Genomic DNA, 22,556 nt, shown 5'->3' on the forward strand with positions numbered 1-22,556 from the left:
ACATCAATTACTCACTCTTTTCTTCTTCTTCTTCCTGCAATAATAATATCTCCTAACTATATTACCATGTTGTCGATTATTGTGAGTATTCTCTGCGTGGCAGTTATCTTCTTCTTTCGCCGTCGTGAGCGCCTCCCGCGCGAGATCCCCCTCTGCCCGCCTTCACACCTTGGGCGGGACGTCAGACTGCGACACTGGAACGAAACAGTGCCCAACGATGGTCTACTGCGTTTTCGAGACACCGGCGTGGAGCTGCTCCTCGTCACGAAGCCGAGCATCCTGCATGAGATCCTGGTCGGCCGGGCGGTGGAATTCGTCAAGCCGCAGGTGGTTCGGGATCGACTGTATCCCACCACGGGCAACGGTCTTTTATTCGCAGAGGGAGATGAGCATAAAGTTAGAAAACAACCTGACCGTCATGTTTGATGATTTCCGATACTGACGAAAATACAGATGCAACGGAAAGCGTTGAACCCGGCGTTCTCCTACCGACACGTCAAAGACCTGTACCCCATCTTCTGGCGCAAAGCGTTCCAACTGGTGAAATGTTTGGAAAAGGAGTCCGAGACAGGAGAGATAGTGACGATTCGGCCCTGGGCACGGAGGACAACGCTGGATATCATCGGCGTGGCGGGGATGGACCATGATTTCGGCGCCCTGCACGAACCAGACAATTACCTCGTGAAGCAGTATGAGACCATGCATGTCGATCCGTCCCGTGGGGAGGCCATCTTCGGATACCTTCTATCCTTCATCTCTAGTCCGCTCGCCCGCTTCGTAATGCAGAACATCCCCACGAAGCGAGGCAAGGCGTTACGGGCGGGCTCGAAAGCGATCCGGGAGGTGTGTGCGCGCCTGATCCAGGAGAAGAGAGAACAGACAGCCCGAGAAGCGAGCAAGGACGCAACGGCCACTCCTACCACTTCCAGCAAGGATCTCCTCTCCGTGGCGGTGAATAGTGCTTCGTTGCCCCCCGCCACACTGGTCGACCAGATGATGACTTTCCTCACGGCAGGACATGGGACAACCTCCCACGCTCTGCAGTGGTCGGTGTATTCGCTTTGCAAACATCTAGATATCCAATCCCGGCTACGAGAAGAGGTGGCATATCTTGTCGAACGGGAGATGGAAGGAGAAGAAGAAGAAGAAGAAGAAGAAGAAGGACCCACAGTGACAGCCGCAGAGATCGACTCCTTGCCGTACCTGAACGCATTCGTGAATGAAGTTCTACGCTTCTACCCGCCTATCCCATCTACAGTGCGCGAACCGCTCCAAACCACAACTTTAGAGGGGTACAAGATCCCGCGGGGAACAAAACTCGTGATCCCCATCTCGATTGCAAACAAGGATACCTCGCAGTGGGGGGAAGATGCGGGCGTCTTCAACCCCGACCGCTGGTTGAAGCCCGGGTGTGCGCATACGGGCGGCGCGCTCAGCTCGTCTTCCTCGTTGACCTTTCTCACGGGGCCGAGGAGTTGTATCGGGGCGGGGTTTGCCAGGGCGGAACTCGCTTGTTTGGTTGCCTGCTTGGTCGGCAGGTTTCAGATGCAGCTCGAGGATCCAAATAAGGAGTTGACGCTCAATCTGAAGGGGGTGGGTGTTGCTCCGGAGGATGGCGTTAGAGTCAGATTAACGATGGTATAGTATGATATAGTATGAAATTCAATATCAATCTATATAGTATAGTCGTATAGTAACTCTAATGATTCATTCTCTGCAAGTAAGCAGTCGCCCGCGCCATTTCCTCCTCTGTCGGCCGTTGCACAACCATCAGATACAAGATATCCTAACAAGTCAGCACGTAGAAAAGAGAAGAGCATTTTGATTTGCTTACCTTTTCGAAAAACTTTCTTGCCATCTTGATTCCCCCACCGGCTAACCCTGTTCCTCCGACTATGCCTCCAAGCCCTGCCCCGCGCAAGTCCATAGACGGGCCTGATCGAGTATATTGTTCGTTTCCATCTTGGCCTTGACTTCTGGAGGGATACCCCCCTCTAATATCCCGATATCCAAGTCTATCGGTAAGACGGCCTCGAGCACCGAGAGAGCCAAGACGACTACCTAGACCGTCACCACCACCAAGACCCCCGCCGAGAGAGTCTAAGCCTCTACCTACAGGACTCTGCAGATACCCTCCTGTCAACAGGGCGAGAGGGTCCCCGTTGCTAGCCGGGTGGCTTGGGTCAGCGTATCGCGAGTGGAACTCTTCCTTGGGTGCGGCGTTGGCCGTCGCGCTGTCTGGGTTCTGGTCCGCCCATTCTGCCCGAGCACGACGATCGATGTACTCCTCGACAAAGCCACCTGACTGCTTCAAGAAGTTCGCTTTTTTCTTCTTCTCCTCGCCGTCAGCACTGGCGATGGCCAGATCATCTAGCTTCGGGAACACCAAGGGGGCGGTCTCGGGCCATTCGAACGAGGTGGAGCCGCTCGAGCTGACGAACTTGTTGGCGAACCGGTTGAATGAGTCCGTCTCCTGGGTGCGGTTGGCCGCCGTGGCGATCGAGCTGTCCATTTCGTCGAGGTTGACGGTTGTGACCACCTGGCCCGCTTGGCTGGGCTTCCATGTCATAACGAGGGCGATGAGCCCGCGCGGGGCAAAGAACGACTCGTTTACCTTGTCTAGAAAGCTGTTGGTCTTGGTCCGGCTATGAATCTCGTTCGCCGCCTTGACCGCTTGCTGAACAGCGATGGAGACGAGGATCGTGAAGGGCTCTGGCACGGCGTGTCCGGCCAGGGAGGCCAAGTTCAGCACCTCGATCCAGGGACTTGGCTGAACGGCCTTGTTCAGATGGTCGAGGAAATCGAGAAACGTCGCCTGATCGATGGCCACTTCGTTCAGTACCGGCGCGTACGCACGCATGAAGCCTCGGTCGCGCCGGCCGGGCCGTCGCTGGGTGATAACCACCGGCAGATCGAGGGGCCTAGGACTCGACTGAGGGTTTGTATTCTTTATTCTCATCGGATGCTTCTTTGCGAATTCGTCGGCCATTTGGATCAGTTGTTCGTCGCTCATAGGCTCCTCCTGACCAGACGTCTTATCCCTTCCCTCCAGCTCCCGTTGAGCCTCGTCGAGCTGCCAGGCTGCTTCATCTGCCTGGGCGGCAAGCCGTGCTTGCTCTTCATATGCGGGTGATGCCGGTGCCTGTTCCTGTGTCTGTGATGGCATCTCAGCTCTATTCTTCCAATTCTTCTTCTCTTTGTGGTGATGGTAACTCTCTGAGGCGAGACCAATGCCTGATGCCACGCCCTTGAACAGCTTCCCTCCCAGACCTGGGCGGCCACCGCCTGAGCCCTGTTTTTGGTTTCCAAAGCGTCCTCCAGCCAACAACATGGTGGATAGTATAAGAAGTGCAATAGAAAGTGAGGTCTGCGTGAAACATGCTTCTGTTTTCTCATGGATGAGGCCGCTCTTATAAATGGGAGGATTGACATCGGTTGACTCTAATAGGAAGGAACATGGCCAAGAACCCCGCCCCGCTGACTAACAGCAACACCGGCCAGTGATGTTTGTTTCGGTTGCGTCGATCCTACTATGGCCTTGTTTTCTGGCCGATCTCCTACAGTACAGAGTATGGAATAGGAATAAATATAGAGCAGAGGCTCTGTGGAAATGCTGATCAACAAAGAAGCGCGTGTGGCCAAGTGGTAAGGCGTCTGTCTCGTAAACAGAAGATCGCGGGTTCGATTCCCGTCATGCGCATTCAAGAAAGCTTCGTCTTTTCTCCTGAATGACCTATCCATCAGGTAGAGTAACGAGCTGTTTTCTAGTTCATTTCTATGCCGAATGTTTTTATTCACCAGAAATACTATGCCTTTTTTAGGTCTATGTCTGATACTGTAGAATTAATCAATCGCAAGGCACTCTTGAACTTATCAAGAGCCAGAAATGCGCCCTGCTTGGAAAATGCATGGGGGTACGGTACGTACCATTGCCAGAGCTAACTATTGACAAGTCAGTCCAATGTCGAGGTCTTCAACGTGTGGTTTATTGTTCATCTTTCGCTGAACATAACCAACACTCGCCCGCATTCACTACTCTTAGACTGTACTATTTCCTACAAGCCGCCAGTCCCTTAGTATGTAGTAAAGCTAAGCTGAAAGAAGATAGCGCTCACCTGGATAGCAGGAGGCCTGATAAATCAGGTATTCATTAGGGGTGCTGGTGCGCTAACCCTTATAGGGATGGATGCAGATATAGGTATGGACAGTCGCTCTTGCCGCTGTTGGCTTTGCTCACGATCTGCGAGTTCTTTCTCCTGTCTGTGATTTTATCGACCTGAGACTGGGGTCTGTCTGCCCCTCTGCTTTGAAACTACCGGTGAGAGCAATGAGGAACGATCATAGCAGAGAAAAGAAGAGGAAACAGCCGTTTGGAAGCAGGAAGAATGGATCGTCTGGCTCGTCAAGTATTCACCAGCAGCAGATAACCACCTAACCAAACGACTTGTCAAGAGCTTACGAATCTCGCCTTTCCCGACAGCGGAGGAGAAGGCAAAATCAGTCCCCAGCAAAGCAGGTGATAGCCAAGAAGTCCCGAGCCAAATTCCCAGCATGATGCAGTCCGACGCCGCGAGATGTTGAACAAGATCGTTGAGCTGGGTCTGAAGCATGTAAAGGCGACCTTCTCAGAGAGTCATTCCACTGGGTTCTCGAATGCGAGCCGCTCCGCCAGTGGTGCGATGGTGATGATCCCCAATTGCTATGGATCAAGGGAGACCCAGGAAAGGGTAAGACGATGCTCCTATGCGGCATCGTCGACGACTTGACATCGCCTCGTCGCCCCATACATCTCTCCAATATAGCCTTCTTTCTTTGTCTGACTCCGAACTTTCGGATCAGTCATGCCGCAGCGATATTGCGAGGTCTGATCTGGATGCTGGTTACAGAGCAGTCCTCTCTGGTGACCCACGTGCAGCAGTACTGCGACAATGGCAGCGAGCAGCCATTTGGCGGTTGCAATGCATGGGCCGTATTATCGCATGTCTTCCAAACTATCCTCCAGGATCCCCAGCTCCAACAGACGTATCTCCTCATCGATGCTCTGGACGAGTGTAATGATGCGCTCGACGGCCTTTTGGAGTTTATCGCTCAGTCTTCCTCGGCATCTTCGCACATCAAGTGGATCGTCTCTTGCAAGTCGCAACTGGCCGATGATCGAGAATCTACTTCGCCCGATCGCAAAGCTGGAACTGAGTCCGGAACACCACACCGGGTCTGTCGCAAAGGCAGTCGACGTGTACATAGAGCACAAAGTTTGCCAGCTTGCAATGAACAACGAATATGAGGATGAGACGCGAGATGCAGTCCAGCGTTACTTGTCTTAACATGCAAACGGTACCTTCCTCTGGGTTTCTCTGGTCTGCCAAGAACTCGCCCATGTTTCTGGATGGGAGGCGCAAGACCGTTTGAGTCGATTTCCACCAGGACTCGATGCCCTCTACGGGCAGACGCTCCTTCAGATCCGCCAGTCCGGCCATGCGTCTCTCTGTCACCGCATCCTAGCGGTCCTCTCCATCGTCCGACAGCCACTCACATAAGATGAGCTAACCTCGTTGGTCACCTTCTCGCGCCTGGCAGCCAAGAACACCAAGGCTCAGAGGGAGATTATTGGCTTATGTAGCTCCTTTCTGTCCCTCCAAAATCTCGCAGTATCCTTCGTTCACCAGTCAGCACAAGACTTTCTGCTCCAAGAGACCGGGCCGGCCGAGATCTTTCCCAATGGCAAGAAAACAGTCCACCATGAGATCTTCCCTCGATCTCTGGGTGTCATAGCCACAGGGCTACTACGTGATATTTATGGCCTCAGAGACCCGGCTTGTAGTATTGATCAAGTTGATCGACCCGATCCTGATCCGCTCGCCGCGGTCGAGTACTCCTGTGTTTACTGGATCGACCACCTTCATCATCGCGCGAGAAGTGATTACTTTGGCTGTGATTGCCCTGTTGAAGGCTTTTTTTGTCATGATTTCCTCCACTGGCCCATGAGCCGGCCAGATCTTTCTATCTCCTTTTCTATCTATGGTTTGATCGATCTTATCATCATTCTATTATCATCCGTCAGTCATAAGGCATAGCGTTGGGCTAGATATTGGATGTTTGTAATTTCGCGGACTTGACGAGATTCAACTCTCGTTGGCAAACTTGTGTCTCTCCCTGCAAATCCGACAATTGGTAATTCAGCACAGCTGAGCGTCGATCTGGTGCCATATCCAATGACCAGAACCGGATGCGGCTTTGTTCAGGGATATACCCATTGGGATCCGCACCCTCATTCTCGATAGCCATTATTTGGGACGCGACTAGGACGAAGAATCTCGAGTCATATGATCCTTCACGGTGCGGCCAGGCCTGCAGTAGGTCCAGAGCACGCTGTCGGGTCTCTCGGTCGCGACAGCGCAGGCTCACCCAGCCCAGTGGCGCAATAACGCCCAAGTCCATCATGAGTTCTGGCAGGGGTCTGTCTTTGTATTCGGCCTTGAGGCTGGCGATCACTCGCTCGCTGATATCCACAAATTTTCGCACGCGTGGCAGGCATGAGTCGTACACCGTCTCCAACGGATCAAGAACTGTGTCCAGGTCCACCGTACCGACTAAATGGTGGAGTCGGATGATGTCGATGCTGCGGGCCTCCTTGGGCGTTGGATTGGGATAACGAGCAAGAAGCTCGTCAAAGGCGGCGATGTGCGCCTGTAGCTGACTGCGCATCTTCTCTGTCTCGACGGCTAGATGGAGCAAGTCGGTGGTGGGGTCATGTAAGAGTGGTGCACATGTTGTGCGGAACCGAAGGATATTGTTGAACACCGAGTCGAGTTTCTGTTTGGCATCGACTATGCTTGTGAAGACGACGCCTTGGTGTACAACATCCGTCAGACTAGCGATGGCTAGACTCAGGTCCGGGAGCGATGTTTTGGCTCCGAAATGCGCAGACTGCACGTCTACATGCGTGAATACCTTCAACAGGGCCGACTCGTCTGTGGATCGATGATCGGAGGAGGAGTCGCACAAGACTTTCGTCAGCAGCGACGAACGAGCGACGGCGCCGCGATGGTTAGTGAGAATGTGCAGGGCGTTTGCCAGATGGGTGAAAGCGTGGTCGTAGCGACCCTGCAGGTACTCGATGAAGATGAAGGCCAAACAGCAGACCAGGACCACCTGCCGCAGGCACGGATCGTTGGATCTAAGTCGTTTGGAGAGGAGCGAGATGGATTTCCCGTACTGCTCCAGGGCAAACTGCTGATGTCTTCTAGGGTCCCAGGCGCCCTGGCCTCTTGAGGAGGCTTCATGCAAGGCACTCAGGGCGGCTACCGCGTGGCAGACGGCCGGGTCCGCCTGAGCCATCTGCAGGACCAGCCGTTGCCAGATCTCCGAATCGAACCAGCCGACCATGGCGGGCACGGTGTGAGCGCGAAAGTAGGAAAAACACCGGCGCTCATCGGTACTCATCCCGGGGAGGTTCACCTGCAAGCAGCGGTTGCTGCTGACCAGGGTATCCGTCCGATGGTTCACCACCACCGCCACCGGGCCAGTTTTGCGCAAGGCGGCAGCGGCGGGCAGGATCGCGATATCATATCCATCGCAGATGCGTCCTGTCGAGGTACAGTTGGTGCATGAGGCAGGGGTTTCGTCGCATTTGATGCGTCGAACACGGCAGGTCCGACAGCCGGTTTTCGATCGGCGGGAAAAGACCCGCTGCCGAGGGGGCATTAAATAGTAAATACTAGCAGTTCACTGTTCAATGATATAATTCCAATACTCCGTCACAATCCTTCCGAAGTGAAGTGCAGAGGCAATCCATCGAGGTACCCCGCTCTTCCAGGTCTCCCTTGCATCGAGCCCCTTTTGATCCTGCTGCCCCGTTATTTGACTGGACCATGACTTGTGATGGTAAGGACGGTCCTGACTCCTGAGAGAGGACGCCGTCCATCAGACGGAGCACTTACGGAGGACACCAGCCGTGACGTGGTCTCTTATTATCAATAATATCCACTGGACATAGAATGGTACAGCGTATAGGCTTGACGCTGTGTGTTCGTGGTGCTGTCAGCCAAGAATTTCAGTGGAATGGAAGTCCCGGGTCAGGTCATCCGCGCTTTCCGCTCTCGGCATTACGTAAGCGGTGATCTCGGCCACGGAGAATCTATATTCCGTCTAGGCATTACAGATAGTTACTAGCCTACTAGTAGTTAGTTACTAGGTAACTACCTAGTACCCAACTAGTTAGTAGTTACCTGTACTGTGCTCACGAGCCTTATTGACTAGACCGTCGCCAAGACCTTCCCATCTGCACCTGACTAAGCATAGCACATGATATATCCAATACGAGTGGCCCTCCGGTCGGCTATCATGACTGCTAACTCCATACTACAGTACTAACTAACAGCCAACTATCTCCCACTATCTCCTAGTAAGCAACTAACTCGGCTATCAGAACTCGTCTCCAGCAGCTTGGCTCTGCATCCAGACCCTGGCCAGTGCCTGCATAAGTTTACTTTACCAAATTGTTCAGAACGGGCTGTGAAATCGAGTCATGGTTTCCTTACTATTCATAGTCTCTGTAATAGTAACCTTCAAGCCCCTGGTTCGGTTCAGCCCTGAGAACCCCTAGGCCCACAAGAACCAGGGAAAAGCAGAAACGTCAATAAAAAAGACGATCGGATCAATTATTATTGTATTATGAGACTCTCTTCTTCATTTAATAATACGGAGTACTACATAATAAAGGGATGTTCTCCCGTATTGTACTTACGATCGTAACCGCCCACTTTGCCTCTCTTCTTAGCCCGATGGGGTATCGAGAGGCGTTTCTGGGCACTTCTTGTCTTTGTGTCTTTCTCCTCCTCGGCAACCTTTGCCGTTCATGGAGGGATCCTCTTGTCTTGACCTGAGCTGAGCGGATGGCCTTGGATGCTAGAGTCCTGGGCGTTGGCAACGGTTGGCGAAGAACTCCCTCCCCTCTCTCTCTCTCTCTCTCTCTCTCTTCTCTCTTTCCTCTCCTTTCTCCTACCAAGAACAGCCTCTCCTTCTTTTCCTTCTCTTCTTCTTCTTATTCTCTCACTCGTTTTTTTCTTTCGTCACTCCAGGATTAAATCCCTTATAATCTACTCCTGGTCTGTTGACGATATTACGCTCTTTATGAATTGATTTGCTCTCTCTGCCTTGCCGTCGTCGATTTGTATATCTATCTATCAATTAATCGATCTATCGATCTATCTATCTATCGATAGACAATGTCGAAATTCAGTCTTTACAGTCTCGTGGGCCTTCTGGTCGGGACATACGCATACGATTGGCCGACAGACGGCTCAGATCTCCAGACTTTTGTGACGGTAGGTTATCTCGGGCTCGCCTCTGCTGGTAAAACGAGTATAACTGACTGGGTGGTTTAGATGCCCGATGTCTACACAATTCAATGGAATATCACCCACTATGACAGAGAGAGAGCTGCCCCGGGCTATTGGTTTATAGCCCCCTACGCAACCTACACGCCCGAGCCGGCAAGTAAGATCTGGCAGCCGCATCAGGTCGGCTCACAAATCTACGACTCGGATGGCGAGCTGGTCTGGGTCCACATGAACAACTATGACGGCGACAACCGCAATGAGATGGACTTCCGCGTTCAGGATGGTCAGGACGGCGAGAAACTGCTGACCATGATCGTCAAGATGGGCTTCAACAGCCACAAGAGCGGTGCCTGGGACAAGGGCACCGCCATCATCATGAACGACCGCTACGAGGTCATCCATCGTCTGCACGAGCCCGATGAATTCAGCGAGTTCAACGCCCACGAGTTTCAGCTCACCGATGGCGGTCGCTCCGCGCTCGCCACCCCGTACTGGGGCTTGCACGTCCCCCTGACCGACTGGGGGCGCCCCGAGGAGGAGAGCTGGGTGGCCGCGGGAGGCATCATCGAGCTCGACGTGACGGACTCCGCTGTCCTCTTTCAGTGGAATTCCATCAACCATATCCCCCTCTCCGAATCCGTCCATCTCGGCCCGGAAACCGCCATCGACCCCCAGCCCAACGGATTGGACTACATCCACGTCAACTCCGTCGACAAGCTGCACGGCAACTACCTGCTCTCGTCCCGCTTCACAAGCACCATCTACTGCATCTCCGGCATCGACAAGCAAATCCTCTGGCGTCTGGGCGGCAAGTTCTCCGACTTCACCCAGGACTTCACCTTCTCCAAACAGCACCACGCCCGCTTTATCTCGGGCAACGACACCCACACCGTCATCTCCTTCATGAACAACGCCTCCGATGACTGGTCCAACGACGAGCCCACCTCGTCCGCCATGTACGTCCAGCTCAACACCGTCACCATGACCGCCACCGTCCTCCACAGCTACCCGCGGCCCGACGGGCAGCTCAGCCGCATGCGAGGCAGCAACCAGCTGCTGCCCAACGGCAACGTCTTCGTCTCCTGGAGCGAGGACGGCTACCAGTCCGAATTCGCCGAGGACGGCACCCTGCTCATGGAGGCCCGCTTCAGCTCCAAGCGCTTCAACACCTACCGTGCCTTCAAGCACGAATGGGTCGGCCGTCCCACCTACCCGCCCACCCTCGTCGCCCATGTCCACGGCACCGGTGCCGACACGGGCTTCACCACCGTCTTCCACATCAGCTGGAATGGCGCCACCGAGGTCAAGCTCTGGCGCTTCTTCGCACGCGACAGCCAGAGCGGAGACCCCGTCTACATCGGCAACGCAACCCGCTCCGGCTTCGAGACCATCTTCACCACCAAGGGTTATCTGGACTGGGTATGTGCCGAAGCCATCAACGCCCAGGGCATCTCCATGGGCTGGTCCAAGGTTTCACGCAGTCGCTTCCCAGACCTGCCGCGGCACGTCTCCCCGGCCGACTATCTTGGCGTCACCCCCGACGATCCTACCGTGCTGTACGCTAAATCTAGTGCGACATCCTCCTCCTCCAACCATTTCATGAAGACCATCGAAAGCATCAAAAACACCCAACCCACCCAGACAACAACTCTGTACATAGCCCTGGCCGCCATCACGCTTTCCGGTCTGACCTTCCTTGTCCTTCTTTTCAAAAACTTGCCGTTCTTCCACCGGAGAAAATACCAACTTGTACGATCCGATGAAGAGGGATCAATCCACTCCAACTAGTTCGACTTATGTCTTCTCCATCACGAAACTTTCATTTTCTTCTTCTACGATCCCTTTTCCCGGCGGCGCATCTGGATGGTTGGTGTATTATTCATTACTTCATTACATGCTCTAATCATGGTTCACCACTTTTGCAACCTTTTCTATCTTACATATCAGCGTTCTACATTACAGTCATATAGCAGAGCCAAGAGTCATCAGATTATTCTTCTTAATAAATATTCTTCATACATTACATGTATTATATAATTGTATAACTTTTACAAGCATTAACTATACCTACATTATAGCTTAGGTTAGGTAAAGAGGCAATCATAGTCTACCTAGGGATCACCCTGAGTGTTACTTGACAGCAAAGGCAAGATATCATATAGTTCTATCTGCTAGTATACCTATAGCCTCAGGATACTCATGATAGTTTAGGGTATGCAGATCACTGTGTGGGTACTTAACAGCAGTATATGAATAGGGGAGAAGAATAGAAGAAATGGAAAATGAAATGGTCAATATTCATTAACTATAATACAGCTAAGTAGATGGGAAGCCCTGATTTCTACATCTGATGTTTAAGATAAATATTTATATACTTTTATTATTATATGCTTACTGTTAATTTCACCATCAGCCTCCTAGATGTTGTCACTAGATAATCTATATAGTATCAAGATATTTGAGGTTATCTTTTGCTATGGATTCTTCCCCCTGGTCATAGTGGTGTCATATAGGAATATAATATCTGCTGGAATGCCATATTCCTATTGAATAAATAAATGCTTTATTAATATATTCTAGATGGGTATAGAGTGTATCTTTCTTTTATATTAACAGACCTTCTATAATGATGCTTACTTAACCTCTAACCCTGGAACCTTCCTCTTCTTTCCCCCTCTCTTTCCCCTCTTTAGGCTTCCTTCTTTCAACTGCATCGCGTTGACTACCCTTCCATCTCTCTCTCAGCTTACGCTCTCCAATTTCTCAGTACTCCAGCCCAGTACCCTTTTCATAACGCCCTACTTACCATCTCGCTAGCACTGATCTACTAGCTTGCTCTCATCATGGAGCAGACTCAAGAACAAGTGCTGAAGAATCTTTTTCGCTCCCTCGATAAGTCAGCAAAGGAAACGACAACCGCTCTTGCAGGGGCTAATATCCGCCATGGCTTCATCGGTGGATATGCGACTTCCCTCCTCGGTGGAGTGAGGATGACAAGTGTACGCCTTCCCTGTATCCTTTTGATCTTCGGGTATTCCTTCAGCTAATTTTGACCAGGGACATCGATATCATCGTTGATGCAGAACCAAGCGATACCCGAAACTTGCTACTCCAGGCTCATCCTGGATTCAGACTGACCCAGAGCAACAAACTTGTCTTCGTGGACGGAGAGGAGAGCATTCCGATCGAGCTTCTTCGTGGTGGCAGCACTCGTCAGTTGAAATTGCCCGATGCAAACACGGTTTCGCTTCTCTCTGTAACAGCCAGCAGTCGACCGGGGCGTATCGAAAATACCCCAAGTTAGTTCCCTTTTTCACCTTTGGGGAATTCTCTACTAAATTGGGCTTTCACTAATCGCTTTATTTCAGTCCCTATCCTTGCACCGGCTGTTCTCGTTCTAACAAAGATCAAGAGATGGGTATTCGCGGCCGAATCCACCCGCCCCCAGAGCATTAGAAAGGCCCAGAGAGACGTTCAGGATATTGAGGTGATCTTGGATTGGCTTGCTAAAAACAATCTTCACATCGATCTTGGAAGTTACCCGGACAAGCCAAAGGAAGATCTACTTTCTGGGGTTCGAAAGTTGCACCAAATGCATGCTAACCTTCGCCCTTTGCTTGAGACTACTTTGGAAGCGAAGGACTTTGCGCTCATCAACAATTAGATAGCTGGTAAATAGACCGACAGTCGCGAACAACAGATTCCGCAATACATAAGTATTCCTCTCTAGATGCGCCCCAATCCCAACTCTTCATCTCCAGTACTGCCTCTTCAAGTCTTTGCTGGAAATCCTCCTCGCTCTCCTCGTCCTCCCATCCAACTTCCTTGGTATTCAGCGGTTTGTCGCGCAAAATGTAGAAGGATATAAACGACAATAAATCATCGATGACTCTCAGTCTGAAGCTATCGTTCACCGGGTGGTATAAGAGATGACGAAGCAACGACACCATATACATGGGAGGTTTGGGCGTCAGTATCGGCAGCGTACGATCAAATGTCGATGTGACTTTGACGGTGTCTTGGAGCGCAAGGCCGACAAAGGAAAGTGGGTAGAGATATATGGGACTGCTCTCATCCAGTTTGTGCTTGTGGACGATGCAGCCTCGCTCCCATGGTCCGTACCTGTCAGTCACCTTTGTGGATGGAGGGACACGGGAGAACCCATATTTTGATAGTACTTGCGATGAAAATGATAGAAGTTCATCGGGGACTGCCCATTCAACAAGCTAGAGGTAGTACTAGCAGTTAGTGAAATTATTTTTCAATAACTTCAATGCAGTAAGGCTTACTAGAAGGACCATAGGGTCTCCGCCGCGGTACTGCACCTGCTGCCCGTACTCTACCACAGGGATATTCTTGTCGGCTAGAGCTCTGGCAGCTAGCCTCACGATAGGCGCATGAAGTTGTTCTGACCTTGGCTCTTCTCGTGGTGGTAGTCCCATCTTGAAATTGTTTTAAAAAAAATTAATGCAGCTTGGATGGTAGGATGGTAGCGGAGATGACGGAGGTTGACGAAACATTTGAATTTCTACGGTCCGAACAATGTGATCACATGATCTCCCATAGCGATGGTCCGATGGATGCCTGGATTGTCAACCTATGGCAATTTCTTTGAAGCTTAAATATAAGCAATATTCCAACTTGAAAAAACTGAAACTCCTATATATCTATAGTCTATGGTATACCTATAACAATGCTGGGATATGTAGTGCCGACCCCGCCGCCAGATTCAACGGCACGGTATTCAGCGGCCGTCCGCTGCTGGTCAACAGGATGATGGCCTCCGTCGCGGTGAAAGCGCCGAGCACTGTCCCTGCAAGGGGGAGAGCGCCCCAGCCGTGTGCGCAACTGTTCATTAGCTTCTATATATGGTAAGTATATAATGAAGAAGCATACCAAGTTTTGATGGCTTCCTGATCTACCACGGCGTGAGTCAAGCCCTTTTCTTCAATCAGCTTACGTATCATCGCCTCGACTTTGGCTTCATGGCCGGCCAGAGATACTGCGGCTGGCCGGTGCGCGGCGGGATATCCCTGGACGGTCTGGAAGACTGAGCCGGAGGCGTAGACGACAAGAAGGAAGGATATCATCTCGGGAGACGAGAGATCCACTGCAGCTGCAAAGGCTTTGCGAACTCGTCAAGGTCAGCGCGCTACACAGAGATATATGTATATATGTATGTCCAGTGTTGACTCCAACTCACCCCTTTCACATTTCTCCATTGTGGGAGGCTCCGGTCTATTTTCCAGCTCGACTCCTTCGAGCACAACAGTCTCAGGGCCGCTGGTGTCTGTATTTGTTTGTAAGATTTAGAAATAGCCGGAAAGATGAGGTGGGTTTTTTTTACCTTTGTGAACACGGAATTGACTGCGCATCTTGCCGTGGAATTCATTGCTTCGGGTGATGATCAAGGGGCGTGAGGCTGGTAAGAACTATTAATTCGGATCTTCGTATGTGATTGTTCGGTAGTATTCTACCTTCAAATAAGATCTTCCCAAGAGCTAGTTCTATCTCCCTGGGAACACACAGCGTGATGACCAGCGAAAACTGCCGGATTTCATCTGCCGAACCCTCGACAAACGCCGACAGATCCTGTCTTCCATCAGCAGTCTGGTTTGGGAGAAAAGAAAATAGGGACCGAGACTAACCTCCGTTCGAGTTGTGACGGTCAGTTCCTGGCTGCGTGTAGACAACCATCTGCAATAGCCATGAATTAGTGAGAATTACTCTCACAATTTCAGGAGCGAAACAAACCCCGCAATTGCCTCCGCAACTGGCTCTCCGATCGAAGCCGATAACCACTCGTTGCCCGCCACCTCCGTCTCGTCGAGACGCTTATCGCTGAGAATCGTAAACCGCTTTACCCCTGGCAGTCTGTCAGTCTCAATTCCACCCACAAGACACAGTCGGCAGTAACGAACCTGCTTCCACAAGCCTGCTCAAACATTCGGCACCTGCAGGGTCCAATCCGACCACGAGGACACTGGTATCAGCTGAAATCGGCGACATTCCGGAGGGGTATTCTTGTGGGAGAGAGATGGAGGGGTTACTTTCTGTGAGTCTTCGAGGTTTATGGAGTTAAGACAAAAAGGATCCAGCCGACCCAAGCGAGCACATGACTTGAACAGGGGCACGTGGAAGGAAGACACAATAATTTCGATTTTTTTTATTATTCAGATTTATATATACACTTCTCATTACGGATTTCCGTCTTCACTGGTAAGTACTAATATACTTATACTATACGGAAGACTAACAAAAGATCCGGAATTACTAGAGCTGCCCTTTCAATGCATCTCGGTTTCATGGAGCACATCACGGCCGTAATTGCCAGTGCACTCGGTGGAGGCAAACTTCCTGGCGGAGATCTTGCGGGTGAACAGCTCGTCGATCTGAGCGTGGGAGCGCCCGGTATAGTCTGGCACCACAAAGAAGGAGATAATCCAGAAAAAGAAACCGAAGCCACCGAAGAAGAAGCCCGTCTTGGGTCCCCAGCTGGACAGCATGAAAGGCAGATAGACGCCCGAGGTCTGGCCCAGAACAGCGATGATCGATTGCGAGACTGAGGTGGTCTTGGCTCGCAGGAGGGTGCTGCCTGATTCCGAGGTGTACAGGTAGCTGACCGCTTGAGGACCCAGCTGGCTGCCCATGTTGGAGATGACCAGGCCGGCAATGAGGAGGTTGCCGGCAAGAGTGCTGCCGCCTGGGTTACCCCAGCGAGCACCTACAGCTCCGATCATGACTAAGGAGAGAGGTTGGTTAGTTCGACAGCAAACAGGAGGGAGAGAAAGATTGACTTACGCATGCCACCCGCTTGGAAGAACAGACCGATCATGTAGATCAGGAAACGTCCAACGCGTTTGTTTTCCACCAGTGCGACGGCGACAAGGTTGAAGAAAAGACCGGTGCACTGCACGATCACAGTCGACTGGAGCGCGTTCTCCTGTCCGGCCAGGTCGAAGAAGTCTGCGCAAAGCCTCAAGTCAGCAAAGTGTTTTTATCGAGTCGAAAAATCTAAAGACACTTACAGGTAGACAGGATAAACATGATGTATCCAGACATGATCCACGCAACACCGGGTACCAGAGCCACAATGGTTCTGCGGAAGTTGGTACCGCGGAAGCACATGAGCCAGGAAACGCTCTTCGTCTATTAGAAAATACGTTAGTATATGGATATACTATGACTGCAACAATTTAAAAGAGGCAAGCAAGACTTACCGCTTCAGCCTGTTCACACTCCTTCTCAACAGTGTACCGGATCTTGGCCAGCTCGACCTCCACCTCTTCGGGGGTCATGTAGGGATAGATCCATTGGATAGACTTCCGGGCACCAGCCAGGTCATCTTTAACGACAAGCCATGATGGAGACTCGACAAGCATGGTGAAAATGCCAATGGAGAGGATAACAGGGAGTGCAATCATGATGTACAGAGGGATCTTGTACTGCTTGGTGTCGGCCGGATCGGTGATGGCCTTGGTGCACAAGTCGAGAATCACTGCAGAAAGGAGATTGCCGATGTTGGCTGGCGTGTGAGATTAGTATCCCACTCTTTCTGAATATCAATCAAGCGGCAACGCCCACTGAAGACTCACTGAAGACCTGGAATCCGATCAGCGCGCCACCACGCAGCTCGCGAGGACTGATTTCTGCCACATAGGTTGAGGTACTGGACTGGATGGTGCCAATAGCAAGACCCATGACGGCCTTGGAGACCAGCCAGTCAATCCAGTTCCTGGAGAATGTCTCGATGATAGCGCCGACGAAGATGATGACCATGGACCCCTGTACGACATATTTGCGACCGTACCGATCCGAAATAAAACCGGCAAGGTAGATACCAACGAACTGGGCAGGGGTTGCAGCAGCAGTCCATCTGAAATTATTAGCCAATTTGTCTTTTTTTGTCTTCTTTCCTTTTTCTTTCGAAGAACATACGCAGAAACGTGCCCGGCTGGTACTACATATGCATCGGAAGCTTCAACCCAATTTCCCATGACTTTGCAAAACGCCTGGGAGCCGACCATACTGCCCGACATACTCAATTCAATACCAGTGATAACGGCCGTCGACTACAAACGAGGATCTGGGTCAGTTTGATTCCATTACATGCCAAGGAAGCCGACCGTACCAAAATGACGATGAGCACCGCAAAGGCTCTCGGGTTCTTTCTGAAGACCGCCCAGACGCTCTGTCCACCGCTAAGCTCCTCGAGAGCAGCCTGCTCGACATGGGCATCGAACGTCTTTGTCTCTTCGACATGATTTGCGGTCTCTTCTTTCTCCATGGTCAAAGGGATGGCTCAAGGTGGAAAAAGAAGAGAACAAACAAAAAAAAAAAAGACAGTGGTACGCTTCGAATAGAAACCAAAGCTCGACGAAAAGGAAAGAGGAGAATTATAACTCGACCGGCGAAGCAGCTGGTAGTCATACCTGCCAACCCCACACTATCCTTACCCCATGGGCACCATTACCATTCCATTAAGCTTTGACGCAGAACGTGGAGACAGGCGAGATACCCGGTCTTACCGACAGAATCAGAAGTCTAGTCTCGTTCTTTTTTTTCTTTCTCACTACACTTTCTTCTAGGATTCTTTCTTTTCTTGAAAGTCAAGTTCTACTTCTGTATAGGATTAGTATTTCTCTCTCCTTAAAACACCCCCCCTCCAGTTCGTGTCACAGCACACAACCATTTGGATTGCTCCCAGAATCCGGGTTCCTCGCCTGGCTCGGCTGGAGGATCGCGGTCCTTGCGAGTCCACATGATTTGAACTTTCAGCCACCCGATCACGCCGTCCCCTACTATTGGAAGGAGAGCGTACCTGCTGCGTGGCAAATCAAGACAAGAAAAAGAGCCGGTCGGAACTAATTCATGCCAGCCTATGATGACTCTTGGTGGTACAGGGCCATCCCTTCCCCCGTCGTACGGTCATTGCATCGGCAGCTCCGTCTGTTTTCGGCCTTGCGACCATGGTACGAGAGGGAATCCAGGCCTAGAACCTTAGTTGAAACTTTCGCCGCTTGGAGAGCCCGTTTTTGGAACCCAAGTCTACGGAATGATAGTTTACTAGTTACCAGCTGGTTGGGAGTTCGTATTCATGAAGAGTACCTCAGCTGTGATGATCAAAGCGCGAGTCACGGTATTAGAAATCCCGACCGATTGGAACTGAACTTCACTGCTAGCAGATATCTACCAGGCAGCGGTATTAAGTAATAATCGATTACTTAACAGACCTCATCTCCTTCTCTATCCCCCCCCTCCTCCTCGCAACATCACACAGGGCAAGATCACCACACTCACACTCCCCCCTCCTCACCCAGCGATACGTCAGACTCCAGCGCTCGCCACGTGGCCGCACCCTCCCGTCCGGAAGGGGATCCGTCTTGCGCTTCTTAATGCCATGCGTCCAATGCAGCCTGGAGTCGCCGGACATGCACATCAGACTGCGCGGGGTGAGATCGACCTCCACCCGTCTCTCGCCTTGCCGGAACTCCATCAGCGTCGGGGCGCCCAGCGATAAAGCGTACAGTTCGTCCCAGGCCCCGTGGGCGTCGACATGAGGCGGAATCCCGCTTCCGGGCGGATAATACTGTAGACAGACTTGGTCGGGGGGGCGTCCAACTTCTTGGCTTGCTTGACTTGCTTGACTTGTTTGGTTTTTATCATTGTGCTGGGGAACCTTCGGAATCAACGGAATCAACCATTCTGGAAAAGGTATAAAAGGCACGTTTGGATCGACCCCGAAAGTGGTGTAGTCAAAGGTATACCCGTAATGTAGAGCGAGACGGCCAGACCGGTCAGGCCAGTCAAGGGAGCGGAAGATGGAGAGGAGCTGTGTTTCATGTTCGGGGGTGATGAAGTCGTCTTGCCAGAAGAGACCGTGTGGTTCTATCGGTAGCTCATGTAGGCCGAATAGACAATGGAGGTTATCATGATCATGGTTTTCATGGTTATCCATGATAAAGTCCTAGTAGGTACAATAGCAGTACTCTGTAACAGTAATAATAGTAGAAAGGCTAAGGGTCTCCTTACTTTGGTTATTAAGACTGTCAAACTCTGACTGCCCCACCAAGACAATTAAAGGTAGACTTTATTCTATTCTGATTGGATGGATCAAATATCAAATACCATCTTATAGAAGAGTAACATTCATAAAGAGTGAATGACTGCGAAAGTGCATGATAAAGGTTAAATGAGACAGGGATATATACGCTAATACCTTATATTGCTCTTGAATTTCCTATTTATTTTCAAGGCTACTAACTGACTCATCTCGTTGTAAAGTACAAATCTATATATTTATCTACTGCCAAACGAGCCCGTAACCCTCGCTACGCTCGGGGGCTCGAGGGGCCCCACCAAGATGTCGGGTGAATCGGACCGGAATATGAATAGAGAACAATAGAGACTGATAACATATCTAAGACCTCAAAATTTCCCACGATATTTGAACTTAAGCATCATCTCATCCTACCCCCCCCCCCCCCCCCCCCCTAAGATACTGCTCCCTTTACTGCCCGTACCAACATCTTTTCTCCTGCTCGAAGCAAATACTTTCCTCCTGCGCCGTTATGGCGCCCAAACGTACGCGTTCCGGGGCCGCAAAGAAGTCTGGCGGTCCAAAAAAGGCGGCGGCGGCTCCCCCCCCTGGCCCCCCAAAGGTGGCGACTGGTCCGGCCCCTGCGCCCGGCACACTTGTCTTTGCGGCCCTCATAAGGGTCGAATCATTATCTAAAACGACCAATACTGCCCGTGTGCTGGTAAATATGGCCCCATTGCGCGAGCCGAACTTTCGTCTAGGCCGTGGAAACGGGTTCCAGTACAAACTAGTCAACATTGAGGCTATACTGGGCTAGAGCGTCGGCTCTGAGGCCCCCGTGCCGTGCGACCACTGCGCCAGCGGATATGGACCCTGGGACTGTTGTGTTGTTATTATGGGCTATCTATAGGGCAGTTGTGCGAACTGCCACTGTTATAGTTCTGGCAGCCGATGCACGTTCCGGCGTAAGTAATATGATGTCCGCCCCGTAATAAGCAATATACTGACCATAATTAGCAAAGAAGGATGGCAGCAGCGGCGGCGGCGGCGGCGACGGCACCAACACCAACACCAACACTAACAATACTAGCAACAACGGGACCGGCGCGGCCGGTACGGTCCCCGTTCAGACCCATAACTTCTGGAGAATGCTCGCTCTGGCCCTCCAGACATCCTCATCGGCCATGGCCATGGCGGCGCAGGCAGCAACCGCAGCCGCAGATGCACTGGCCGTAGCGCAGGGCATCTCGGCCGTTCCTGGCCCTACTGACGGGGGAACTGGGGGCAACGGCGGCAGCGGCGGCTTGGGGGGCTCCAGGGGCTCTGGCCCTGGCCCTGGCTCTGGCGGCGACGGGGGCTCCAGGGGCTCTGGCGGCGGCTCTGGTCCACTGCCAAATGGGCTGACAGTTGCCTTACACTAAGAAACAACATGACCAACCACCGAGCACCAATGGAGAATCGACCAGGAATTGAAGTATTGCGAGGTTAATTTGTAATTAGAATATACAGTCTAGTTTGAATGTCGGCTTTTTTATCGATAACCAATATAAGTCCGTGATATTTTCGATAATCCTCAGCCCTGCCGCGAATCGACTGACCGACCAGTCTGCCCCACCGCCCACGCAATACAACCATGCCAATCCAAAGGCAGCGCTTCAGCCACTGCTTCGATCGTCTCCTCCCCCCAGCCTACCATCCAGATATGGTCGCGGATCCAGTAGAGGATGACGGCGTAGTTGGCGAGAATGGCAAGTGCCAAAGGCTCCTCTTCGGCAACTAGCTTCCACAGTCCCGCGGGACTCGCGATGAGGAAGAAGACAAGGGTCATCCGGGTGTTCTGGTAGACCAGACTGGCGTTTAGGGCGTGGCGGAGAGCCTGAATAGAGCAGGTGTAGATATGCTGATGCTCCTTGCTTTCGGCTGGGACACGCAGCCGGAGGGTTGCCAGCATCTCCTCGATTTCCGCCGGCGGCGAGGGTAGCAAAAGCAGCCGGGAAGGGTCCAGCATCAGTACCGACCATCGACTGTGCGCCATGGCGGTGTGGTCTGATTTGATGACGGAGATGGAATTGCGGACGAGAAGGAGCACCTGGATGATCTTCGCGAGAGGGGTGTCGGACGATTCGGAGAGGCGCTGGATCCCAAACGCATATAACAAAACCATGCACGAAAACGCAAAAACTGCGTCCTGCTTGTCGCGGGCGATGTGGGCTAGGTGCGGGCGGAACAGGGCGACGCCCAGGTCATGGTGATGGATGGCGAGAAGAATGTGTTTTCTCTGCGGGGAAGTTTCGCGCAGCGCCAGATGCAAGGCGCTGATGCTCAAGATGCCGTGCAGCAGGAAGTCATTCGCGAGGGCGAGCTCAACCGTCCACTCGTTCCACAAAGCGGCTTCTTCGGGTCCGGTAAGATCGGAGATGCTCTTCGCGGTGTGGAGGGTATAGTGGTGCATCAGACGGAGCCGGTCACGCTCTTCTTCGGCGAAGAAATATTCTCTCTGGTCCTCCTCCGAGGCTTTGAGATCCTCCGGCGAGCTGTTTTCTTTAGACCCCGTCGACGCACCCGACGATGAGGCTGTGTTGTCCGTCATGATCACCCATTCCAACGACTCCGCAAGGGAACACTCGGCGCCTATCCTCGCACACCGGCCACACTTTGGTTTATTCTCGTCGCACTGAGCTGTCAGAGGAAAAGAAAAACCCCCTTGCCACAGACAGATCAGAAAGACCATACCTTGGTCCTGTTCCTCTTGCACTGGAGACAGCCAAGGCGGCTTTTATGGTGGAACTTCCTCTGGGACATACTAGTAGTAGTACCTAGGTTATTGCACGAGACATGTAGCTTAGGTCAACCGCGGCCTCGTAAAAGTGGTATCTTTTCATAATGCATTAATCAAGCCGGACGAGAGAGTACTGGACAAGAAATACGTAGTGGCCCGAGGGGTTTAGTAACAACGTGGTTAATAATCCAGTATTAATAATAATAGTAAGCATATAGATATATAATATATTATAAATAGTATTTAAGCTAGTATTATAATTTATAAACTAGTTTTAAGGTTGTGGTATGGTTATAAAATAGTTATAATAGTTATAATATAGTTATAGTAAGGTTATAAAATAGTTATAAAAGATAATTAATAATAAAAAATTAATATAAATATTAATATTGTTCAC

The 22,556-nt window shown here is 51.5% G+C and overlaps 12 protein-coding genes and 1 non-coding gene across 13 annotated transcripts; 6 read left to right on the forward strand and 7 right to left on the reverse strand.

Moving 5' to 3' along the window:
- Positions 1–66: 66 nt before the first annotated feature.
- ASPZODRAFT_58078 (hypothetical protein) lies at positions 67–1,644 on the forward strand (the record flags this gene model as incomplete). Its single annotated transcript, XM_022728743.1, has 2 exons — positions 67–396; positions 454–1,644. 2 exons carry the CDS (start codon positions 67–69, stop codon positions 1,642–1,644), a joined length of 1,521 nt encoding a protein of 506 aa, XP_022584827.1.
- A 55-nt stretch (positions 1,645–1,699) lies between these two features.
- Positions 1,700–3,331, reverse strand: ASPZODRAFT_13404 (hypothetical protein; the record flags this gene model as incomplete). Its single annotated transcript, XM_022723416.1, has 2 exons — positions 1,700–1,786; positions 1,835–3,331. 2 exons carry the CDS (start codon positions 3,329–3,331, stop codon positions 1,700–1,702), a joined length of 1,584 nt encoding a protein of 527 aa, XP_022584828.1.
- Positions 3,332–3,628: 297 nt separating this feature from the next.
- ASPZODRAFT_t27 lies at positions 3,629–3,700 on the forward strand. The gene has a single exon. It is a non-coding gene; the product is annotated as a tRNA-Thr (tRNA).
- An 874-nt stretch (positions 3,701–4,574) lies between these two features.
- ASPZODRAFT_13405 (hypothetical protein) lies at positions 4,575–5,537 on the forward strand (the record flags this gene model as incomplete). Its single annotated transcript, XM_022723419.1, has 3 exons — positions 4,575–4,753; positions 4,840–5,234; positions 5,368–5,537. The coding sequence occupies 3 exons, from the start codon at positions 4,575–4,577 to the stop codon at positions 5,535–5,537; spliced, it is 744 nt and encodes a 247-aa protein (XP_022584829.1).
- A 372-nt stretch (positions 5,538–5,909) lies between these two features.
- Positions 5,910–7,539, reverse strand: ASPZODRAFT_128936 (hypothetical protein). Its single transcript, XM_022722155.1, has one exon. It carries the CDS (start codon positions 7,441–7,443, stop codon positions 6,082–6,084), a length of 1,362 nt encoding a protein of 453 aa, XP_022584830.1. The 5' UTR covers positions 7,444–7,539; the 3' UTR covers positions 5,910–6,081.
- A 1,464-nt stretch (positions 7,540–9,003) lies between these two features.
- Positions 9,004–11,365, forward strand: ASPZODRAFT_128937 (hypothetical protein). The gene is made up of 2 exons (XM_022722156.1): positions 9,004–9,326; positions 9,387–11,365. The coding sequence occupies exons 1-2, from the start codon at positions 9,228–9,230 to the stop codon at positions 11,127–11,129; spliced, it is 1,842 nt and encodes a 613-aa protein (XP_022584831.1). The 5' UTR covers positions 9,004–9,227; the 3' UTR covers positions 11,130–11,365.
- An 819-nt stretch (positions 11,366–12,184) lies between these two features.
- ASPZODRAFT_149677 (hypothetical protein) lies at positions 12,185–13,005 on the forward strand (the record flags this gene model as incomplete). Its single annotated transcript, XM_022725511.1, has 3 exons — positions 12,185–12,325; positions 12,385–12,640; positions 12,710–13,005. 3 exons carry the CDS (start codon positions 12,185–12,187, stop codon positions 13,003–13,005), a joined length of 693 nt encoding a protein of 230 aa, XP_022584832.1.
- Positions 12,995–13,783, reverse strand: ASPZODRAFT_58781 (hypothetical protein; the record flags this gene model as incomplete). The annotated part of the gene is made up of 2 exons (XM_022728801.1): positions 12,995–13,567; positions 13,631–13,783. The coding sequence occupies 2 exons, from the start codon at positions 13,781–13,783 to the stop codon at positions 12,995–12,997; spliced, it is 726 nt and encodes a 241-aa protein (XP_022584833.1).
- Positions 13,784–14,026: 243 nt separating this feature from the next.
- Positions 14,027–15,350, reverse strand: ASPZODRAFT_13410 (hypothetical protein; the record flags this gene model as incomplete). The annotated part of the gene is made up of 8 exons (XM_022723431.1): positions 14,027–14,189; positions 14,238–14,475; positions 14,545–14,631; positions 14,689–14,763; positions 14,819–14,933; positions 14,990–15,038; positions 15,096–15,207; positions 15,263–15,350. The coding sequence occupies 8 exons, from the start codon at positions 15,348–15,350 to the stop codon at positions 14,027–14,029; spliced, it is 927 nt and encodes a 308-aa protein (XP_022584834.1).
- Positions 15,351–15,628: 278 nt separating this feature from the next.
- On the reverse strand, positions 15,629–17,413 carry ASPZODRAFT_58906 (hypothetical protein; the record flags this gene model as incomplete). Its single annotated transcript, XM_022728809.1, has 6 exons — positions 15,629–16,083; positions 16,143–16,318; positions 16,387–16,484; positions 16,562–16,866; positions 16,937–17,217; positions 17,280–17,413. Coding segments are annotated over 6 exons (1,449 nt in total), but the record flags the coding sequence as incomplete, so codon positions are not given.
- A 1,148-nt stretch (positions 17,414–18,561) lies between these two features.
- Positions 18,562–19,299, reverse strand: ASPZODRAFT_58333 (hypothetical protein; the record flags this gene model as incomplete). The annotated part of the gene is made up of 1 exon (XM_022728760.1): positions 18,562–19,299. One exon carries the CDS (start codon positions 19,297–19,299, stop codon positions 18,562–18,564), a length of 738 nt encoding a protein of 245 aa, XP_022584836.1.
- Positions 19,300–19,912: 613 nt separating this feature from the next.
- On the forward strand, positions 19,913–20,801 carry ASPZODRAFT_22982 (hypothetical protein; the record flags this gene model as incomplete). The annotated part of the gene is made up of 4 exons (XM_022727912.1): positions 19,913–20,101; positions 20,198–20,261; positions 20,320–20,345; positions 20,403–20,801. 4 exons carry the CDS (start codon positions 19,913–19,915, stop codon positions 20,799–20,801), a joined length of 678 nt encoding a protein of 225 aa, XP_022584837.1.
- Positions 20,802–20,953: 152 nt separating this feature from the next.
- On the reverse strand, positions 20,954–22,182 carry ASPZODRAFT_58983 (hypothetical protein; the record flags this gene model as incomplete). Its single annotated transcript, XM_022728815.1, has 2 exons — positions 20,954–22,054; positions 22,114–22,182. The coding sequence occupies 2 exons, from the start codon at positions 22,180–22,182 to the stop codon at positions 20,954–20,956; spliced, it is 1,170 nt and encodes a 389-aa protein (XP_022584838.1).
- Positions 22,183–22,556: the final 374 nt, after the last annotated feature.

Source organism: Penicilliopsis zonata, assembly GCF_001890105.1.
Source record: "Penicilliopsis zonata CBS 506.65 unplaced genomic scaffold ASPZOscaffold_2, whole genome shotgun sequence".
NCBI classification, from domain to species: Eukaryota; Fungi; Ascomycota; class Eurotiomycetes; order Eurotiales; family Aspergillaceae; genus Penicilliopsis; species Penicilliopsis zonata.

What these genes read in the sequence shown, in the direction of transcription:
- ASPZODRAFT_128937 (XM_022722156.1), top strand. Translation starts at nt 9,228, where the DNA reads ATGTCGAAATTCAGTCTTTACAGTCTCGTGGGCCTTCTGGTCGGGACA. An exon ending in ATCTCCAGACTTTTGTGACG is followed by an intron (nt 9,327 to 9,386) that starts GTAGGTTATCTC and finishes TGGGTGGTTTAG; the next exon opens with ATGCCCGATGTCTACACAAT.
- ASPZODRAFT_128936 (XM_022722155.1), bottom strand. Translation starts at nt 7,443, where the DNA reads ATGAGTACCGATGAGCGCCGGTGTTTTTCCTACTTTCGCGCTCACACC.